At 40.2% G+C, this 19,808-nt stretch overlaps 1 protein-coding gene across 9 annotated transcripts in view; it reads right to left on the bottom strand.

The window, feature by feature from the left end:
- Positions 1-19,808, bottom strand: part of Nek1 (NIMA related kinase 1) — a 554,120-nt gene that overhangs the window by 504,545 nt on the left and 29,767 nt on the right. For all 9 annotated transcript variants that reach the window (XR_005976286.1, XM_041673744.1, XM_041673745.1 and 6 more), the window contains 5 exons: positions 19,427-19,578; positions 11,532-11,591; positions 11,000-11,059; positions 10,867-10,914; positions 10,637-10,711 (listed from right to left, as the gene is read on the bottom strand). Coding sequence is in view for 8 of the 9 variants with exons in the window: in XM_041673744.1 (XP_041529678.1) it covers positions 10,637-10,711; positions 10,867-10,914; positions 11,000-11,059; positions 11,532-11,591; positions 19,427-19,578 (395 nt within the window). In the remaining variant the exon portion in view is untranslated. The remainder of the gene's footprint in view (positions 1-10,636; positions 10,712-10,866; positions 10,915-10,999; positions 11,060-11,531; positions 11,592-19,426; positions 19,579-19,808) is intronic.

Below are 19,808 nucleotides of genomic sequence, written 5' to 3'. Positions count from 1 at the left end.
AGAACCCCTAGTAAAGAAAGCTGCTAGACACGGTTAAGAGATGACTGCAAATGAAGAGTGCAATACTATAGGAATTATTATTATTATTATTATTAGTAGTAGTAGTAGTTTGTTTGTTTTTTGAGACAGGGTTTCTCTGTGTAGTTTTGGAGCCTGTCCTGAAACCTGCTCTGTAGACCAGGCTGGCCTCAAACTCACAGAGAACCGCCTGCCTCTGCCTCCTGAGTGATGGAATTAAAGGCGTGCGTGACTGGCCAGTTACTAAAGAAATTTGGTGGAAGAAAAGAGAAAAATCAATGATCTCACATGTAGAGGTTAACAGTACTTAAGTCAAGAGAGAAAAGTTGAAGGGTTACCTTTCAAAAATATTCATCCCAGCACTCTCAAGGCTGAGGCAGGAGGTTCTCTGTGAGTTTGAGGCCAGTCTGGTCTACAAAGTAAGTTTTCAGATAGCCAGGGCTACACGGAGAAACCTTGCTTCAACCCCGCGCCCCCAGCAAAAAAAAAAAAAAAAAAAAAAAAAAAAAACCAGAATATTAGAATCTAATAAAATAAGCTTCTGGGAAGTCCAATGAGAGGAAATTTGTCTTAACATCTTGATATTGTACATAAAAATTTATGAGAAAGTATATTTTAAAAACCAGTTCAAGAGAAGTTAATGAAAGATATTAAAATAACAAAATAAAAGTTGGTAAAAATCAGAAAGATAATTAAGTGTGAAGTTTCATCACAAGTTCTTCTCATACATCCTCAAAATCTGTGCTCTAAGAGACTAGAGACATAGCTCAGGGAGTACGATGGCATGCTACTCTCACAGAGGACCAGAGTTTGCATCTCATCACCTTATAAGAAGCTCAGAACCACATGTAAACCCAGCTCCAAAACATCTAACACCCTCTTTAGGTCTCCACCCACAAACTCACCTCCTATATGCACATACACAGGTATGAAATTTTTTAAAAAATGCTCAGAATTCAGGCTGGAGAGATGGCTCAGAGGTTAAGAGCACTGACTGCTCTTCCAGAGTGTAATTCCCAGAAACCACGAGGTGGCTCACGAACATCTATAATGACATCTGGTGCCCTCTTCTAGCGTGCAGGCATACACGCAGACAGAACACTGTACTGTATACATACTAAATAAATTTTTTCTTCTTAAAAAGTCAGAATTCTGTTAAAAGGTGGCCGGCCACAGCTTCTACAAAACTTCTACAAAACACTCAGTTCAATGGTAAGATCTTGAGTAAAATCTTGACTTTCAATGAAACTAATGCATCTTTCTAATGAAGTGAAAGTGGGGAAACCTCTGCAGATGTCTACGAAATGTCAAAATACTGTGTTTAGATACTGGAGCAACACAATCTAAAAATCACCTTTACTGAGGCGCAGCTCATAAACAATAAATTTACCTATTACAAGCACAGGTTGACGAATGTCTTAAATATTTTAGTTTGTGTTTGTACATTTGTGTGTCTATGTGCTATGGAGCATGTGCAGAGGTCAGAGGACAACACACGAGTCAGTTCTCTCCTTCCACTGTGTGGATCCTATGGCCCCAACTCAGGTCACTGGGACGGGTGGTGAGCACCTTCACACACAGTTGGCTAAATCGATGAATGTGCTTACCATTACTGCAGGACAGAGCCCTCATGCTCCTGTAGTCACTGATCCAGTCTACTGCTATGGTGTAGATTTGCATGCAGATTCTACCTTGAATCTTCTTAAAGGCAACAATTATTCATTTTACTTTTCTAGTGCTAATTTTTTAAAAAGGTGTTTTAATTGAAATAGAACTACATCACTTCCCTCCTCTCCAGCCACGATTCCGCTCCAAAGTTGATGGCTTCTTTTTCTTTATTGTTGTGTGTGTGTGTGTGTACACGTGTGTGCATACAGCTTCTGCTGTTTGTGTGCATATTGTTTCTGGGCTCACCTCTCTACATTGGACAATCAATAAGGGGGCTCATCTCTGGGAGGGACTAATTCGCTTTCTTCCAGCAGTCAATAGCTGCCTGTAATTCTATGTCTTGGGGTGAGACCCCACAAAACTTCTCTCCTTCCACATTAATAAGTACATTGATATTGCCATTGTTCTGGCCTTATTTATACACCCATTTCTAGGAGAGATAGTCTATCAAGAATCTTAATCCTCCTGCTTCTAATGATGTTCTCTAGTTGTGAGTTTAAGAACAAGACAAAACAAAACCAAGCAAACAAAACTACTCCAAAACCAAACAAACAAAAAAGCCAGAAGCAGCCAAGAAGTACTGGATTTTGCAATGTCCAATAAAAATAGTTATTTATACTATCGAGTACCACTGTCTGTACATAATAAAATTACTAATTTTGCATTATCTTAATTTTCAGTTTTAATTCATCTCTCCTTTGTGAATTTCCTTAGTTTGACTCACTTTACACTTTAACTCCAGGTCCTTAGCAACTATGCAGAAAGCAAACAGCCAGACAGAGTAAATATTTTAAACTTAGGAATAGGTACAGACAAGAACAGAGCTGACTTGTATTGTGGAAGAATTACAGAATTCTACAAAGTGAAATAAACATTATCAAAGACATAGTACCTAACTATTCACAAATGTTGCTACATTACCAAACAAGACATAAAATTCATCATCTTGCCAGGTGGTGGTGGTGTACTCCTTTAATCTCAGTACTCGGGAGTCAGAAGCAGGCAGATCTCAGTTCGAGGTCAGCCTGGTCTACAAAGTGAGTTGCAGGACAGCCAAAGATACACAGAGAAACTCTGTCTTGAGAAACCAAAGAGCAAACAAAAATTTATCATCTTATAAGAGCCACAGTGCTGGGGCTGGAGAGATGACTCAGTGATTAAGAGCACTGACTGCTCTTCCAGGGGACCCGGGTTCAATTCCCAGCACCCATATGACAGCTCACAACTGTCTGTAATTCCAGTTCCAGGGAACCTGAACCCATGGCAAAACATCAATGCATACAAAATAAAAATAAATAAAATTTAAAAAAGAGCCACAATACCACATTATGAGAATGTTGCAGGCATTATTGGAACAGGGGCTCAGCTGGCTGAGGTGGAGGGGGAAATACTTCACTATGGTTTTGTCAAAGAGTATGAAAAATGGGGCTGGAGAATTCACTCAGCAATTAGAAAAACTTATTGCTCTTGCAAAAGTCCTGGGTTCGATGAAGTTCCCACATGGTGGCTCAAAACCAACTGTAACTCCAGTTCCAGAGGATGTGACACCTGCTTCAGATTTCAGTGGTCAACAGAATGCATGAGGTGCACATACGTAGTACATGCAGGCAAAACACTCTCACACATAAAAACAAAATACATCTAAAAAAACTGTACTTAAAGGAATAAGTAAGCAACCATCAAAATCTCAACACTAATGTTAAATTTGGTACAAAAAATATTGAATAAGAGTCCTGGACCTACAGTTAAATACAAGTTAAGCTAATTTTTAACCAAGGACAAAATTCTGAATTATTTCTTATTGACCAGGAAGTAGTAAGGGCTACTCAGATAAAACTGAATTACTTAAAACACTATGTAATGTCTACTATAGCAGACATTGGGAAAAAAGATTCTTGAACTATTGATATGTGATGTGAAAACATCTCAAAAGAGAGAAAAACACAAGTTGGAAACAATATATATACCTAGGTGAAACAAAAATAAAAACAAACAAAAAATGCATCTTTGTCCTATTATATCTTTGAGAAGAAACATTAATGGTAAGCAAGCCATTATGATAGCCACCAATTGCCTGTTTCAACACTGAGAGGCTAATGGGGGCACACAGGTGAATAAACAATTTAATTGCAAGCTGAGCAACAGCTGGCTCACTGTCATAGCAAAAATGATAATACAAAGGAAAACCAAAAAAAATCACAAACTAAGCAACTTAAAACAATATCTATTTAATAGGTCCTAAGTTCACTAATTTGTATAGGTACATGGTTTAAGATATGTATATTTAGCTGTCCTCCAGGGCTACATTTATATCTGAGGCTCAGGACCTCAGACTTTGCTGGTTCTAGGGAGTTCATTTCTTGTGGTTTCATAATTAAGGATACGTTCCCCTTAGTTAGATTACTGTTACTGAAATTACAGGCTTGGAGCCTCTGGAAGGGCTTATAATGGGGTCGTGGAAGGGCTTGTGTGGAGAGCTGAAAGCAGCCTCTTACAAGGGGTGGGCAAGGAGAGAAAAAGAGGGAAACCAGCAATGCAGGAAGCCAGCTATTCCCAGGAACGATAACATCTCTTTTGTAGAAGGGACTACAAGGGACTGGATTAGTTTTTTTTCTATCTAGGGTAATACCTTTCGGTGGGGTAAATGACCTGAGAGGTAGACAGTTGAACCTTATAAGGTGAGACTCTATCTATAGCCCTTTTTGGACAAGAAATTTATTTATTTTTTTAAATTTATTTATTTATTAAAGATTTCTGTCTCTTCCCCGCCACCGCCTCCCATTTCCCTCCCTTTCCCCCGATCAAGTCCACCTCCCTCATCAGCCCGAAGAGCAATCAGGGTTCCCTGCCCTGTGGGAAGTCCAAGGACCACCCACCTCCATCCAGGTCTAGTAAGGTGAGCATCCAAACTGCCTAGGCTCCCACAAAGCCAGTATGTGCAGTAGGATCAAATGGACAAGAAATTTAAAAGAGCAATCAGTTTGGCTGCTGTTTAAAGACGAACTGCAAAGTAAAATATCATCTACATACTGTATGGTTTAGATTGGGGAGAGACAACAAGAGCAGATCAGAAGCTAAAGCCTGACCAAATAGGTGTGGGCTGTCCCGGAATCCCTGGGGAAGGACGGTCTAGGTGAGTGGTGTGGAGAGGTGAGTGTCAGGGTCAGTCCAGGTGAAAGCAAAGATATTCTGAGATTGAGAGCTGAGAGGAATAGAGGAAAAAAGCATTCTTGAGATCTAGAACTGAGAAGTAGGAGGTTCCTGGAGGGGTAATGAAAAGAAGTGTGTAAGGCACTGAAGGATCAAGAGGGACCACTGCAGAATTAGTGAGCCAGAGGTCTTGAACCAGGCAATAGGTTCATTAGGTTGTTTTTGTTTTTAAAGCAAGTATAGAGGTGTTAAAAGGAGAAGAGGTGGGGCGAAATAGAAGTAGCTTTTTCCTTAGAAGGTCAGAGATGATAGGCTTCAGTCCCCTAAGGCTCTGGAATGAGAGAGGGTACTGAGCTGGTAGAATCCTGTAAATTGGATGACAATGGGAAAATGGTGTTTAGCAACAGAGGGGTTTTGGGTGTCCCAGACTTGGGATCCACCTGAGAGGCTGGCAAAGGAAATGAGACATTGGAGCTGGGAGGTTGGGAGGCTAGGAGGAGAAGGGGAGCTGTTGGCGAATATGGGGTGATGTGAGTGGAAGGAGCAAAAGAAATGGAAGCTCTTACTTTAGCTAAAATATCTTTTCCCACAGAGGTACCAGGCAGTTTGGCAAGACTAAAATGAATGAGTGATGCACAAAACTCAAGTCCAAATGGATTAAAGACCTCAATATCAGTCCGAACACACTGAGCCTGATAGAAGAGAAAGTGGGAAGTACTCTACAACACATGGGCACAGGAGATCACTTCCTACGTATAACCCCAGCAGCACAAACATTAAGGGCCTCATTGAATAAATGGGACCTCCTGAGACTGAGAAGCTTCCATAAAGCAAAGGACACTGTCACTAAGACAAAAAGGCAACCCACTGACTAGGAGAAGATCTTCACCAACCCCGCAACTGACAAAGGTCTGATCTCCAAAATATATAAAGAACTCAAGAAACTAGACCGTAAAAGGTTAATCAACCCAACTATAAAATGGGGCACTGAGCTGAACAGAGAATTCTCAACAGAAGAAGTTCAAATGGCCAAAAGATACTTAAGGTCATGCTCAACCTCCTTAGCGATCAGGGAAATGCAAATCAAGACAACTTTAAGATACCATCTTACACCTGTCAGAATGGCTAAAATAAAAAACACCAATAATAGCCTTTGCTGGAGAGGTTGGGGAGAAAGGGGTACCCTCATCCATTGCTGGTGGGAATGCAAACTTGTGCAACCACTTTGGAAAGCAATGTGGCAGTTTCTCAGGAAATTCGGGATCAACCTACCCCTGGACCCAGCAATACCACTCTTGGGAATATATCCAAGAGATGCCCTATCATACAACAAAAGTATATCCTCAACTATGTTCAAGCAGCTTTGTTTGTAATAGCCAGGACCTGGAAACAACCTAGATGCCCTTCAATGGAAGAATGGATGAAGAAAGTATGGAATATATACATATTGGAGTACTACTCAGCAGTAAAAAACAAGGACTTCTTGAATTTTGCATGCAAATGGATGGAAATAGAAAACACTATTCTGAGTGTGGTAAGCCAGACCCAAAAAGAGGAACATGGGATGTACTCACTCATATTTGGTTTCTAGCCATAAATAAAGAACATTGACCCTATAATTAGTGATCCTAGAGAAGCTAAATAAGAAGGAGAACCCAAAGAAAAACATATAGGCATCCTCCTGAATATTAACCTTCATCAGGCCATGAAAGGAGACAGAGACAGAGACCCACAGTGGAGCACCGGACAGAAATCTCAAGGTCCAAATCAGGAGCAGAAGGAGAGAGAGCACGGGCAAGGAACTCAGGACTGCGAGGGGTGCACCCACACACTGAGACAATGGGGATGTTCTATCGGGAACTCACCAAGGACAACTGGCCTGTGTCTGGAAAAGCCTGGGATAAAAGCGGACTCGCTGTACATAGCGGACAATGAGGACTACTGAGAACTCAAGAACAATGGTAATGGGTTTTTGATCCTACTGCACATACTGGCTTTGTGGGAGCCTAGGCAGTTTGGATGCTCACCTTAGTAGACCTGGATGGAGGTGGAAGGTCCTTGGACTTCCCACAGGGCAGGGAACCCTGATTGCTCTTTGGACTGATGAGGGAGGGGGACTTGATAGGGGGAGGGAAATGGGAGGCGGTGGTGGGGAAGAGACAGAAATCTTTAATAAATAAATAAATAAATGAAGGCTGAGAATGAATAAAAAATAAAATGAATGAGTGAGATAAATACCCCTAAAGATACAATTAAATAGTGGGGTCTGATGAGGTAATAAGGCTGTCCCCCTACCCTGACAACAGAGAATCTAGGAGACATAGTTCCCCAAAAATCCCTCAGTACCGAGTATGTGGCTCCAGTATCCAAGGGAAAGGAGATGGGAGGGTCAGATACTGTGGTATTTACCCATTGCTCCCTATTACAGATGACAGTTGTGGTCGGGTCAAAGGGAATTGTCTGTGTTTGATGACTCCATGCCACAATGCGCACGAGGACAACTGACTGACCGATGCCCTTCCCTATGGCACCTCGGACACGGTCTCGTAAGGCCAATATGAGGATTAGGACACGCCTGGGCCCAATGCCCAGTTTTACCACATTTGAAAGATGGGCCTGGTGACTCTTGAGCCCCAGGGGCAAGGGAGCGGCAGGGACAGCAGGGACTGCAGGGACGGGACGGTCAGTCTCCTCGACTATCATCTGACATTTGTGTTTAAGAGCTTTATCACTCCTTGCATGTTACACCTTAAAAGCCAACTTTAAGACTACTTACTGTCAGCCAGGCGGTGGTGGTGCACGCCTTTAATCCCAGCACTCGGGAGGCAGAGGCAGGTGGATCTCTGTGAGGCCAGCCTGGTCTACAAGAGCTAGTTCCAGGACAGGAACAACAACAACAACAAAAAAAAACCTACGGAGAAACCCTGTCTCGAAATATTAAAAAAAAAACAAAAAAAGAAGAGGACTACTTACTGCCTATGGGGTCAAACGGCCTGTCTCCAAACGCCTAAGTTTAACCCTAATGTCAGGGAAGCTCTGACTAAAACAAAACAAAACAAAACAGTGGGTCATAAGGAACTGCCGGCCCTCTGGGGTCTCTGGATCTAGCTTAGTATATAGTAACAGAGCTTTAGGGAGGCGTTCTGAAAATGCAGACCCATTTCCTTCATATCCTGAATAACCTCTAAGAGTTTATCAGTTTACTGGCTTGAGGGCAGCCTTAAGGAGACCTTTATCTAAAATACTGCCTAAGGTGTTACAATCCCCTTGTGGATCCTACTGGCGACTGCCTGGCAAGGGGTGCTGCTGCATTAGTATGGCGCCCTCACCTGCATGCACTCTGGCCTGCCCCCAAACTCACCTGTGCTCCTCACGAAGCAGGATCATAAAAATATCATGAAAGGTGAGACTATGTAAGAATAGATAATGTATTGAAATTACCTTATGAAAGACATAGAATTAGACAAATAAAAACCCAGTTTTTGTTCTATGTGAGAGCGTTCTGAGAGCGAGAAAGAAACGCGTACTTTCAGTAGCCCGTCCACACTGTCTGCTGAGGTTGGAAAGGTGGAAGTTCATTAGCAGGGTCCAGAGCTGAATCGGGTGTTCCTCCAGCTTAGACGGCATAGCCGGGAACATGTGAGCAGGTGAAGAGCTTGTAAGGACAGGGGGCTTAGAACTTAGATAGAAAAGGCTTGGATATAAGGAAACTCCTTCCACCTGCTTGTGCACTGCCAATCGTTAGAAAGTTCCCGCAGAGCATGGGGATCAAAGGTGGCATTAGGTGGCCACTTTAGGTTATTATCTAAAGGGTACATAGGCCTTTTATTAGAACAAAGATGGACACGCGTGGGAACCTATAAGTATGGCATTAAGCATTACGGTTTTAGGGTCTCTAAAAGACATCCCAGGGGGGAGGGTGAACTGATCGCTTTTGAGGGTTTGTTTCCCATGGCTAAAAATGTGAGAATGGCAAAATAACAAAGGTAATTAATCAGACATCTCAGGAATAGCACGTGGGTTGAGAATCAGGCCAGGATGAATCGGGGGTCAGATGGCCCGAATGGTGGCAGCCCAAGAAAAAATATCCAACAGTGGTGACAGGACCACTTTCAAGTGCTCTGAACAGCAGGGTGCCAAATCTCAGTTTTTAGCTGCGAGGAGCAACCAGAGATGAATGTCAGAGAAGGGTTCAATTGTAGCCATGAAGGCTGTGGTTGGGGGCATTCCCCCCATTTCTAGGAACAGCAGAGGGTTGCTGGGAGCTCACCGGTCAAGTCCTCAGTTGGAGAAAAGGTTAAGATGACCAGAAGGAAAACTCACTGATTGAAGCAGCTGGTGTGCCTAAAAGTTGGCAACCAGTAGATCATAAAAGTAAATGTGGATTGTTGTGGAGAAAGCCGGTCCAGGGTCCCAGCCCCAGGAGAGGGGGCTGGAGAGTCTATGGAGTCTCGGCACCCATGAAATTACCGGGAGAGAGAACAGATCACAAAACCCACTTTAAGAGTTTAAGAAAGAGAAAGATATGTGCATAGGCTTAAAGAAGTTGGTGCAGGGAGAGTGTGGAGTGGGCATATCCAGCTTTTAAAGTCTGCCTAGCGCATGCGCACAGGGGCTTACGTGGCTGCATCATGCGTGGTTGCGTCATGTGTAGGAGACATGACCATGCTGCATGTAGGTCACTTAGGGCTTGAGGACCCTGGTTGGCTATATAAACTGCCTGAGCACTTGTTGGCACAGGCGCGGCCCTGGAACCTGGAAGTTCCAGCCGGAGTGCTGGGTGATGGAAACCATGACAGTCATAATCCAGAAGTCGTCCATGCTTTCTTGCCGTGTCTGTGCTTGCTGCACTTCAGGTCAGTAGTGGTAGACTTCCCTACACTTCTTTTCCCATTCCTGTCTACTCCGACAAAGTAATTGTGGGAGTGCTCATTTATCACATAACATAATGTAATCAAAGGAGCCATTAAGTACAACTGTATTTCCAGCTCAAGAGGAGAGAATACAAAGGAGGGGAATCCCATAGATTGTTTCAGGATTCAGCTTACCAGTATAAGTTAAGTGGTATTTTTGAAAACGATGGAGAAGTACAAGTCTATGACAGAACAAAGATGGGTAAAGACATTTCTATCTGAGCCCCAGTAGAAAAGCTCTAAGCACTGAAAATAAACTCAGAAAAGTTAATTTGCCTAAGGATACAAAGTCAGATTTGCCCAAAGGGAATGTGTGCATTAAAGAATCTAGGTAAATGGCTATTTAGGCAATTGGTTATCTAGGTGAATGAATGGAGGCGGAGGTGCAGGTGGAAAAGAAAAGCAGGGGTGCTAGACAGTAGAGAGGAGCCGGAGTGCAAAGACACAAGAACCAGCAGGCTCCATACGCTTACGAAATTAGTTCTGCTGTGTAGCACAAGTAGGGCGGAAGAGCATCGTAGTGGGTCGCTATAATTATCTTGGAGAGTCTGACAGTGGCCAATTAAGAAAACCTGAGAACTTAATTTTCAAGATTACATGAAAACTTCTAACAAGCATTATCTGATTTTGTATTTGATTTGAGAGTTCTCTAAAAGGAACTGCAGTACAGCCTTAACACAAAAGTTTTAACTTTAATAAATGTCACATGTTAATTATTATTTATCGCATACACACAGGTAAGGAATAAATCATAATGCACATTACAGAATTCTATATAACATTATCCATACAGCAAGAAAACAACAGTAGCCAGCGATAGAGATTTAAAGAACAAGGAGACACTGGAGACAAGCAACAGCTTAGCTCCACCAGTAGCAAATGCCTACCTTTACTTCACCGCTTCCACCAGCCCTCAATACATTCCTCCATCCTTGTTCCCTGGCCCTATTTATTCTCTCCAACTTTTGGAGAAAGAGAAATAAACAAAATACCATTTCAACTACTTAATACAAAACATACAGAATACATTTAACAATAAAATTAAAATCAGTGCACTTCCTTTAAAACTACATGTGTGGGGAGGGCAGAGCTACACTGTGGAGATGGAGTCTCTTACCCGCTGCTTCTCTTGCCTCTTCACCTGCTCCGCCTTCAGGAAACTAATCTGTAACATTTTAGACATATTCTCAGAACCCAAGTTTTACCATCTACATGTAGGCAAAGGGAGATAAACAAGAGCAAAAAGCTACCTGATCCTTCTGCTTCTTCTCTTTCTCAATAAATTCCAACTTTCTTTTCTTTGCTGCTTCCTTAAACAAAAGAACACTTCTATCAATAATTTCTACCTTTTTATATTTGCATCCAGAAAGTATATCAACAGGAAAGGTATACCCAAAGAGATGAGGAAAACCAAAGGATGAACAAAATAAAGTATCTGTTTGAAAGACACAAAGCAGAAAGGTTTGGAGGCTCTGTAACACTGGTTCTCAACTGGTGGGTTGTGATCCCTGGGGATCAACTGACGTTTCCATGGGGGTCACCTAAGACCATCAGAAAACACAGATATTTATATTAAAATTCATAACAGTAGCAAAATTACAGTTACAAAGTAACAAGGAAACTAATCTGATGGTTGGGGATTACCACAAGATGTGGCACTGTATTTAAGGGTCACGGGATTAGGAAAGTTGAGAACCAGGGATCAATAACGTTAGTGGATTTTGCTGTTGTCTAAGAACTGTTTTGTGAGGCTTTGAAATAAGCAGATATATGTCTTTATACCTCAAACATTTTCTTCTTTTCTTCTCCAGAACACATTTTCTTCGCTGGAATTTGATAGGGCTGTATAAAAAACAAAGCTACAAATTAGATAAATATTTAAGGCACTCTTGGAAATCACAAACTTCAGGAAGTTTAAGGTAAGAAAAGGTAAAGCCAATACTGTCATAACTTTTAAAATGCATTGACTTTAGACAGACACTACTCGTTGATATGCCTTATATTGAACAACCTGGAAGACGACACTCAAACCATCAACTAGTTTTCTCTGCATACACATATTTTTAAAGATTTTATTTAATGAGAATTTCATATATGTATGTAGTATATTATGATCATGTACACTCCCCAGTTCTCACCTCCAACACGCCCCCAACTGTAGCACAATAATAAAAATCCAGAGACAGATATTGGGGTTCAACCTGAAGATCAGAAAAGCAAAACAGCCAGCCACTGCTCTCGCCTCTACCCAAGTGGCGATTCTGCCTCCAGGAATCCTCAGAATGAGACTGCACTGCACCTGAGAGCTGTCTCCTGAGCCATCTTATATTCCTCTCTAGTGCTGGGATTAAGGGCATGCACCACTACTGCCTGTTTTCTATGGCAAACTAGTATGGCTACGGCAGTTAAAGGTGTGTGTCACCACTGCCTGGTCTGTAAGGCTGATCAGAGTGGCTGCTTTACTCTCTGATCTTCAGATAAGCGTTGTTTATTAAAATACAAATGAAGGGCTGGAGAGATGGCTCAGCAGTAAAGAGCACTGATTGTTCTACCAGAGGTCCTGAGTTCAATTCCCAGCAACCACATGGTGGCTTACAACCATCTCTAATAAGATCTGGTGCCAACTTCCGGCCTGCAGGGACACATGCAGTTAGAATATTGTATACATAATAAATAAATAAATCTTTAAAAAAATAAATAAAATACAAATGAAATATCACTACACCCAAGCATGATTTTGATCAGGCACACTCCTTCCCAACTTTCTCCACTAACTCCTCCTAGATCCCGCAACACTTATACCTCCCAATTACCTGTCCTTTTTGTTTTTATAACTGAGTCCAATTGTCCATATATGCATAGGTGTGGGGCTATCCAATGAAGCATCAGCAATATATTAGGGGCACACACCCGAAGAAAAGTGACTCCCTCCTCCAGAAGCCATTAACTTTCTAGTATTTCCTCATGGGTCCTCATGAGCTACTCCCCCAATGGATATTAATTTTACCAATCTAATACTATAATGAAACATCACTTCAAAAGTTAAATAATAAATTTTTCTTAAAAAATAAATTGTACAATATATGTTCATTACATAAAACTCAACAATAAAAATTTATAGTTGTTTCATATTGGAGGTACCCATATCAATATTTTTATGAGTATCATTCTAGACATTTTTATAAACTTACATACATACATACATAAATATATAAAGCCATAATTTTACCTTTTCTGTTTTTTATAAAATGTTTTATTTGATAGCAAAGTATTTTTAATAATGTCTTGACAATTCCACATGATGGCAATAATTTACTATTATTGGTAATAAATTAACAAGGAAATAATCCAGAATTAATTTATTTAGCCATTATTCTGAGATAGATTTTGGGTTGATTTTAAGTTTTCCTATTCTATATTCTGTAAGAAACTTTCTTACATATACCATTTTGGCTCATACTCAAATATCCCAGAAGACCAATTTAAAAAAAAAAAGTGGAATTAAAGAGCAATATCATAATTTATATTTTGAGAACTCCACCTCCCCAAAGGCTGAACCAATTTATTTTCCACCAAAGAATATAGAAAACACAGATTTTCATGTGGATTGTTCATCTCTGTTAATTTCTGCTCCTTAAAAATGCTAGAATATTTCCTTTTACATACTTACTGTTCACAAAATCTCAGATACATTCTTGGTTTATCTTGTTTACTATAGCTATTTTCTTATGTTTAGGTTTTACTTATTCTTTTACGGCACTAAAGTTTATAATTATAAATCAGCTACAACTCTATTTTCCTTTATGGTATATGTTAATACTATAGGGCTAAAAAAGACATTTTATTTTTACTAAGCATTTTGACACCTGTCACAGTTAAAACTCTATGTGGCTGTTAGACTCTTTTCCAAATCTGTACCCCATAGAAATCAAATGAGTATGTAGTATCAATGTTAATGAACTAGTGGTGGCACACATCTATAGTCTTAACTGTCAGGAAAATAAATTCAAGGACGACCTGAGAGATTGAAGAAAAAAAGGGGGAAGAAAAACTAATGTAATAAGAGCTTTGGGGCCTAAATGACTAGCTTTTAAATTTCCCCTATTATTGTGTGTGTACAGTGTATTCAGGCTTCTGCGTAGCAAGGGAGGACAACACTAGAGTTGGTGTTCTTCCCCCCCACCCCCCCCCCCCGCCACTTTATGTGGGCTGCAGTGATCAAGGCAGGCTGGCAGGCTTTTGTTGTAAGCACCCTCCTTCACTTGCTGAATGAGTCTCAGCCCTAGGAAATATCCTTAGCCCAAGAGGTAGAGGTTTAAGAGGTAAGTTATATGGAAGCAAAGATTAGGTTCCTCTTTGATCTTCTCTATCACCTTACATAGAGACTATTCAAGTATTTATGGAATAAAATTCCAAGCTATTCCTCTGAGAGTATCTGGGTGTTTTCAGAATGTTATCTCTATACTAAAGAGATAAAAAGAAACACTGTACTAAGGAAATGGTTTTGTTTTCTGTCACTCAAAAAACAAAAGCAAAAATGAACCCAATCACAGAATTGTGTTCATGGAGCTCCCTCTGGTGGCTTCAAGAAAAACAACAAAACCCCTAACAACAAGAACAAAACTACACGTACTAGCTTAAATTTATATAAATAAAGATATTACTATATTAAGATATTTAAGCAAGTCTGAATATAAAAAATATTTTATATTTCTTGAGAGAATATTCTTTAATTTAAAAAGGAATCATTCAAGAAAAGAACAGGTATTTATTTAAAATCTCAGCCAGTACACTAGCTAACACTATCTCAGCTTTTTAGGAGCACAGGAAGAGCAAGCATTCAAGCTGAGTTGAGAAGACAGCAAAACCCTGCTTCAAAAAACTAAACACTTCAGAAACTGTGGGGTTTTTTTTATTCCATTCCCTTGTTATGACCTTGATAGTTTTCTTATCTACTTGATTGCAATGCTCTTACTTTTTTCTATCTACCTATTGGTGTGGGAGGTCCTTCTGTCTATGTTGCTTTTCTTGGTTAATGAATAAAGAAACTGCCTTGGCCTGTAGATAGGGCAGAAATTAGGTAGGCGGGGAAGATGGAACTGAATGCTGGGAGAAAGAGAGGCGGAGGGAGGCCATCAATCGCTGCCAGAGTCAGATGCAGAACCTTGCCGGTAAGCCACAAACATGTGGCAATACAGATTAGTAGAAATGGGTTAAATTAAGATGTAAGAGGTAGCGAATAAGAAGGTAGAGCTAATGGGCCAAGCCGTGATTTAATTAATACGGTTTCTGTGTGGTTATTTTGGAGCTAAGATAGCTGGGCAGCCAGTTCTGGGCAGCCGGGACAAACAAGAGGCCTTCCTGTTACATTAAGTTTTCATAGATTTTATTTTTATACTTTTATTGTTGCAAAATATACATTATAAAGTCATGTTTTTCTATTTTAAGTCTGTTCTGTCATGATGCAAGCTTGCTCTGCTAGACATTGAATTTGTGCGACGTTAAATGTTTTAAAATAAGTCATGGCACACTTATTATTCTAAGTATTGACTACTATCTAATTTTCAGTGGATTGGCTTAAAAATCATTTAAAAATGATAAAAAAAAAATTGAAAAGGAATAACCTTGACTAAAACCCTTCTGGCTTTAGGCAGCTATCATCTGAGTCACTTTTCCATTACTTAGAATATGAGAAATGGAGCCTATCATTTTGAATATTAAGAGCAAAAATCCAAAACTCCCATTTACAATGACAATTAACTGGAAATAAAAGAACAATTAAGAAAGCACATTACACCGCGTGGTGGCACATTACACCGGGCGGTGGTAGCGCACGCCTTTAATCCTAGCACTCGGGAGGCAGAGGATCTCTGTTAGTTCGAGGCCAGCCTGGTCTGCAAGTGCTAGTTCCAGGACAGGAACCAAAAAAGCTACGGAGAAACCCTGTCTCAAAAATCGGAAAAAGAAAGAAAGAAAGAAAGAAAGAAAGAAAGAAAAGAAAGCAAGCACATTACTTGATTCCATCAGCTATGAGAAGGCTCTGATTATACACTTGGTTTCTTTTCTGTACTGGTCAAAGGTGAGGTTTCTAGCATGTCATGGATTCATTTCACCATTTCCTTCATTCTCAGAATAGTGGGTGGCCAAGGGACAAAAACAACTCTCATTTTACAAGTTCGCCCAAGTGTGTATTCCTTTTTGTGATTATTCTATGTGGTATCTACCTAATCACATAAACACAAGTATGTCGCTGGGCGGTGGTGGTAAAGGTTTTAATCCCAGGGAGGCAGAGGCAGGTGGATTCTGTGAGTTTGTAGCCTGGTCTACAGAACGAGTTCCAGGGAAAGCTCTAAAGCTACACAGAAAAACCCTGTCTCCAAAGAAAAAAAAGATAATGTGTCTGCCCTCTCTTACTCCATGGCCAACATTAGTTTTAGCTCCAAGAATCAGAGACGTTATGCATGTCTGTATTACAATTGTTAAACATGTGTTGTAAATGTAAACACTATTTGAATAAACATGTGTCTTGAAAATTATCTGTGAATTAATATTTTAAAAACCTATTTAGAAGACATGAAAAATGTAATGAAATTTTGGTATGGAACATAAATTTTTTAAAGCACATTTGTAGCAATGAAGTCAACTGATTTCATGTCAAAATGTGATACAATCATGATAATAAATAAAAATGTATAGAATTCAGTTAAAGAAACGCAGTGTATACCAAAGTGTGTTTCATAGTTGTTAAAAGCACACTAAGTCAATTTCAAACTTTCAAAATACTTGATGGAAAAAAGGACATCATGATTACACTAAGATACCAACCTGCTTCACTAGAAACCAAATTTGGTATGTATGCAAAAAAAAATCTATTTCAAAAGCAGTGTTTTATTTATTGCACCATAGTAAAATAGTTGCTGTAAAAAAAAAGCATTAACAATAAACCTCTGGATGGGGAAATGACTCAGAAGGTAAGATGCCTACCTAGCATGAAGACCTAAGTTTGGTCTTAGTAAGTCCACAGTACTCACATAAGAGCCAGACTTGCTGGTGCTCATCCGTAACCACAGGAGCTATTGGCTAGTGAACCTAGTCAAAGTAGTGAGCTCCTGGGTTTCTGAGAGACCACATCTCAAAAAATAAAGCGAAGAGTGACAGAAAGCACCCGAGGTTGACGGCTGGCCACTTGTACACATATACATGAAAAAGTATCTCAAAGAACACTTGTTTACTTGAGCCTGAAAGGGTTTTTATCTGTCCTTTCACCCTATTTAGTATGGTTAGGAAATAAAGGGCATTGCTTTCCTGATAGAAATTCAATCTATTCAATCGTTTACTCATTAAAAAAACAATTTTGTGCAAACATGTATATCAAGACCCTTCACTTCAAAGACATCACACTCCAATAAGCATAACAATAAAAGGATACACACAAGGTACTGAAGTTCTGCTAAGGAAGCAGATCCTATTTCTCTTTGGGAGGGCAGGAGATACAATCAGGAGAAAGATAAAAAAAAGGTGGCATTTCTTATCTCCCATTGGTCAGTGGAAACTTTAAATACAAATGCCACTGCTGCCAATGTAATAATGTCCCTGGCCATGATGCCAGTATTCTATTTGTTAATCTAGAAGCTAAAGTTAGGCACTCATCAGACAAGTGGCTCCTTTATTTACCGCCCCCTCCTTGCCCTGCTTTTGTTTCCACAGTAGAACTGTAGGAGGTGAGGGTGTTAGCATGTGATCTCATTTTACCTAGCAAGGGTTTCCAACAAAACAGTGCAGTATTGATGTGAGTTGTGCCTACAAAGGGCAAGGAAAAAAAAAACACTCAAGAGGAGGAGAGAGAACAGATCAAACAAACAAAGGACAAAGTGCATAGGAGGGAGAATCGGGTCCAATTTAGCTGATCTGTAGAGAACCTTGGAGCATCACAGCAGATGAGAGCAATAGAAAAGGGGGGGATCTTGAGAGGTTTTATCATCTAAGCATGAGCATGGAACTTAGGTGGCAAGACAAGACGTTGCCACTGAATGTTCTTTTCATGGACACAGTATATAAGTTTTTAATTCAATGAGCCTGATTCTAATGATCCTCTAGTGATTTTAATTCCTTGGTTATAATACGAAGCTAAGGAAATTAAGTTTCAGGGTCTCGAAGGCTAGTATTGAATGATCTTAGCAAGCTATGGGTCTTTTTTTACGTGAAAAAAAATACTTAATGAAAATTCTTTTTTCTTTATAATTTACTTTACAAAGATATTCTCTGGTGCAATTAATAAAGTTAACAATTAGCTGGGTGGTGGTGGCACAAGCCTTTAATCCCAGAGACAGGCAGATCTGTATGAGTCTAGACAGCCTAGTCTACAGAGAAAGTTTCAACTCACAGCCGAGGCTACACTGAGAAACCGTGTCTCAAACAAACAAACATCAGAAATATTGAGGTGGAAGATTAGGGGATGATCAGAATCTTAGAGAATTTAAAGACAAAGAAATAGAGAAAGTCTTCGGTCCTAGGTTTCCTTTCATGACCAAAGTGAGAGAAAAGGATATGATGGTGTGTTTGATAGCTGAATAAACAGAATCAACAAATGATAAAGCCAGCGTGCCAGTTACACCCCCTGTACAAAGCCTGCACTATCACAGCGGCTGCTGGAGACACACTACAGAAGGAAAGTGTCCCTTTCTGCTATTGCAGCATGTGGGGACCTGTGACACTCACTCCTGCAGGTTACCTTGCAAGAGTTGTGCCTATGTCCTGCCCGTTTCCAACTGAATCTCAACAGTACCACAAAGACAGTTTCCTACAGAGTTCTGCTGGTGTCCAGTCAGCTCAGCAGCACTGCCATATTCTGCTTGCCTCCAGAAGGCTCCTCAGAGTTTGTCAGATCCCTAGATGCTTTCTTGGTACAACTTCCCAGTGGCCTTCAGTTCTGTGGTAGATAGTTTTCTCTTGGCCAGTGCCAGGCTGTGGGAACTCAGTGGACATCACCACAAATAGTCTTAACAGCTATTCCCCGTCCATAAGATCTGAATTAACTTCACAGATGGAGTTGAGGAGTTTTCACATTTTTGTTCTTTGAGTGTACTAGGAGTAGCAGCTGATTTCTGTATTTGCCACTCCTATACTATATTCCTCTTACCTATTTAATGGCTAAATCCTAAAATAAGCTAATAATGATTTACACTAAAATTTCCATATTCAAATTCCAAATCAAAAGTGCCAATGTTGTGCAACTGATACCATGATTCCAGTCATGTAACTCAACAGCTTTAAGCCATTTTTTTACTCTGAAGTGGGAAACTATCACAATATGAATCATTTTCTTTATAGAGTTCCAAGATTTTGATTTATTTGACTATGAATTCTGAAATACCCAATATCTGGTGTTTTAGCAATATCACAGGTACTTACTTCTCTGCATACAATCAAGAGGTCCAAGGAGGACTTCATTTACAATGCTATCTTTTTGTATTATACCAGCTGTGTACTCAATGTATCTACCTAATGCTGTCCACCGCGTTAGTAAGGCTCCTCCGTTTTAGCACGGATGCAGGAGGCAGAGCCACACTCCTCAGTAAGGAGATGAAGACTACCCCGAGTACCAGATAACCAATGAGGCTGTTACTACACAGGGTCAAACTGACCTTGACATTAATCAGTTTGAAAAATGATCTTACCTGTTTATGTTTTGGGGGTGATTTTTTTTCAAGTAACTTTTTATCTCCATACTTCTTATATGTTAAAGGCACTCCATATTTAGCAGCAGGCTTTGTGAGTTTCTGAGCAGGGACAAGAGAACTGGCACTTTGCCCTGATGCTGGTCTTTTACCTGCATGAAAAGACAAGCAATTCTTTTTCAGTAGTTCTTTACAGTGAATCTTTAATGCCAAGAAAACTTCAGGAATGGTACTTTTTTATTTTCACAATCATTGACAACAATCAAATGTTTGCTATCCACTAGCTAGCATCAACGCTTCAAGTACTTTACATTGAAAGTCTTTTTTAAAAGACTTTCACAATGCAGCTCTGCATTAGTTCGTGCCCTCACTCATGAGGTGT

This window comes from Microtus oregoni, unplaced genomic scaffold (genome assembly GCF_018167655.1).
Source record: "Microtus oregoni isolate MIOR12 unplaced genomic scaffold, Mior012 000024F_ref0000369, whole genome shotgun sequence".
NCBI classification, from domain to species: domain Eukaryota; kingdom Metazoa; phylum Chordata; class Mammalia; order Rodentia; family Cricetidae; genus Microtus; species Microtus oregoni.
The sequence above is the reverse complement of the archived record's forward strand: the minus strand, read 5'-3'. Positions and strand labels throughout refer to the sequence as shown.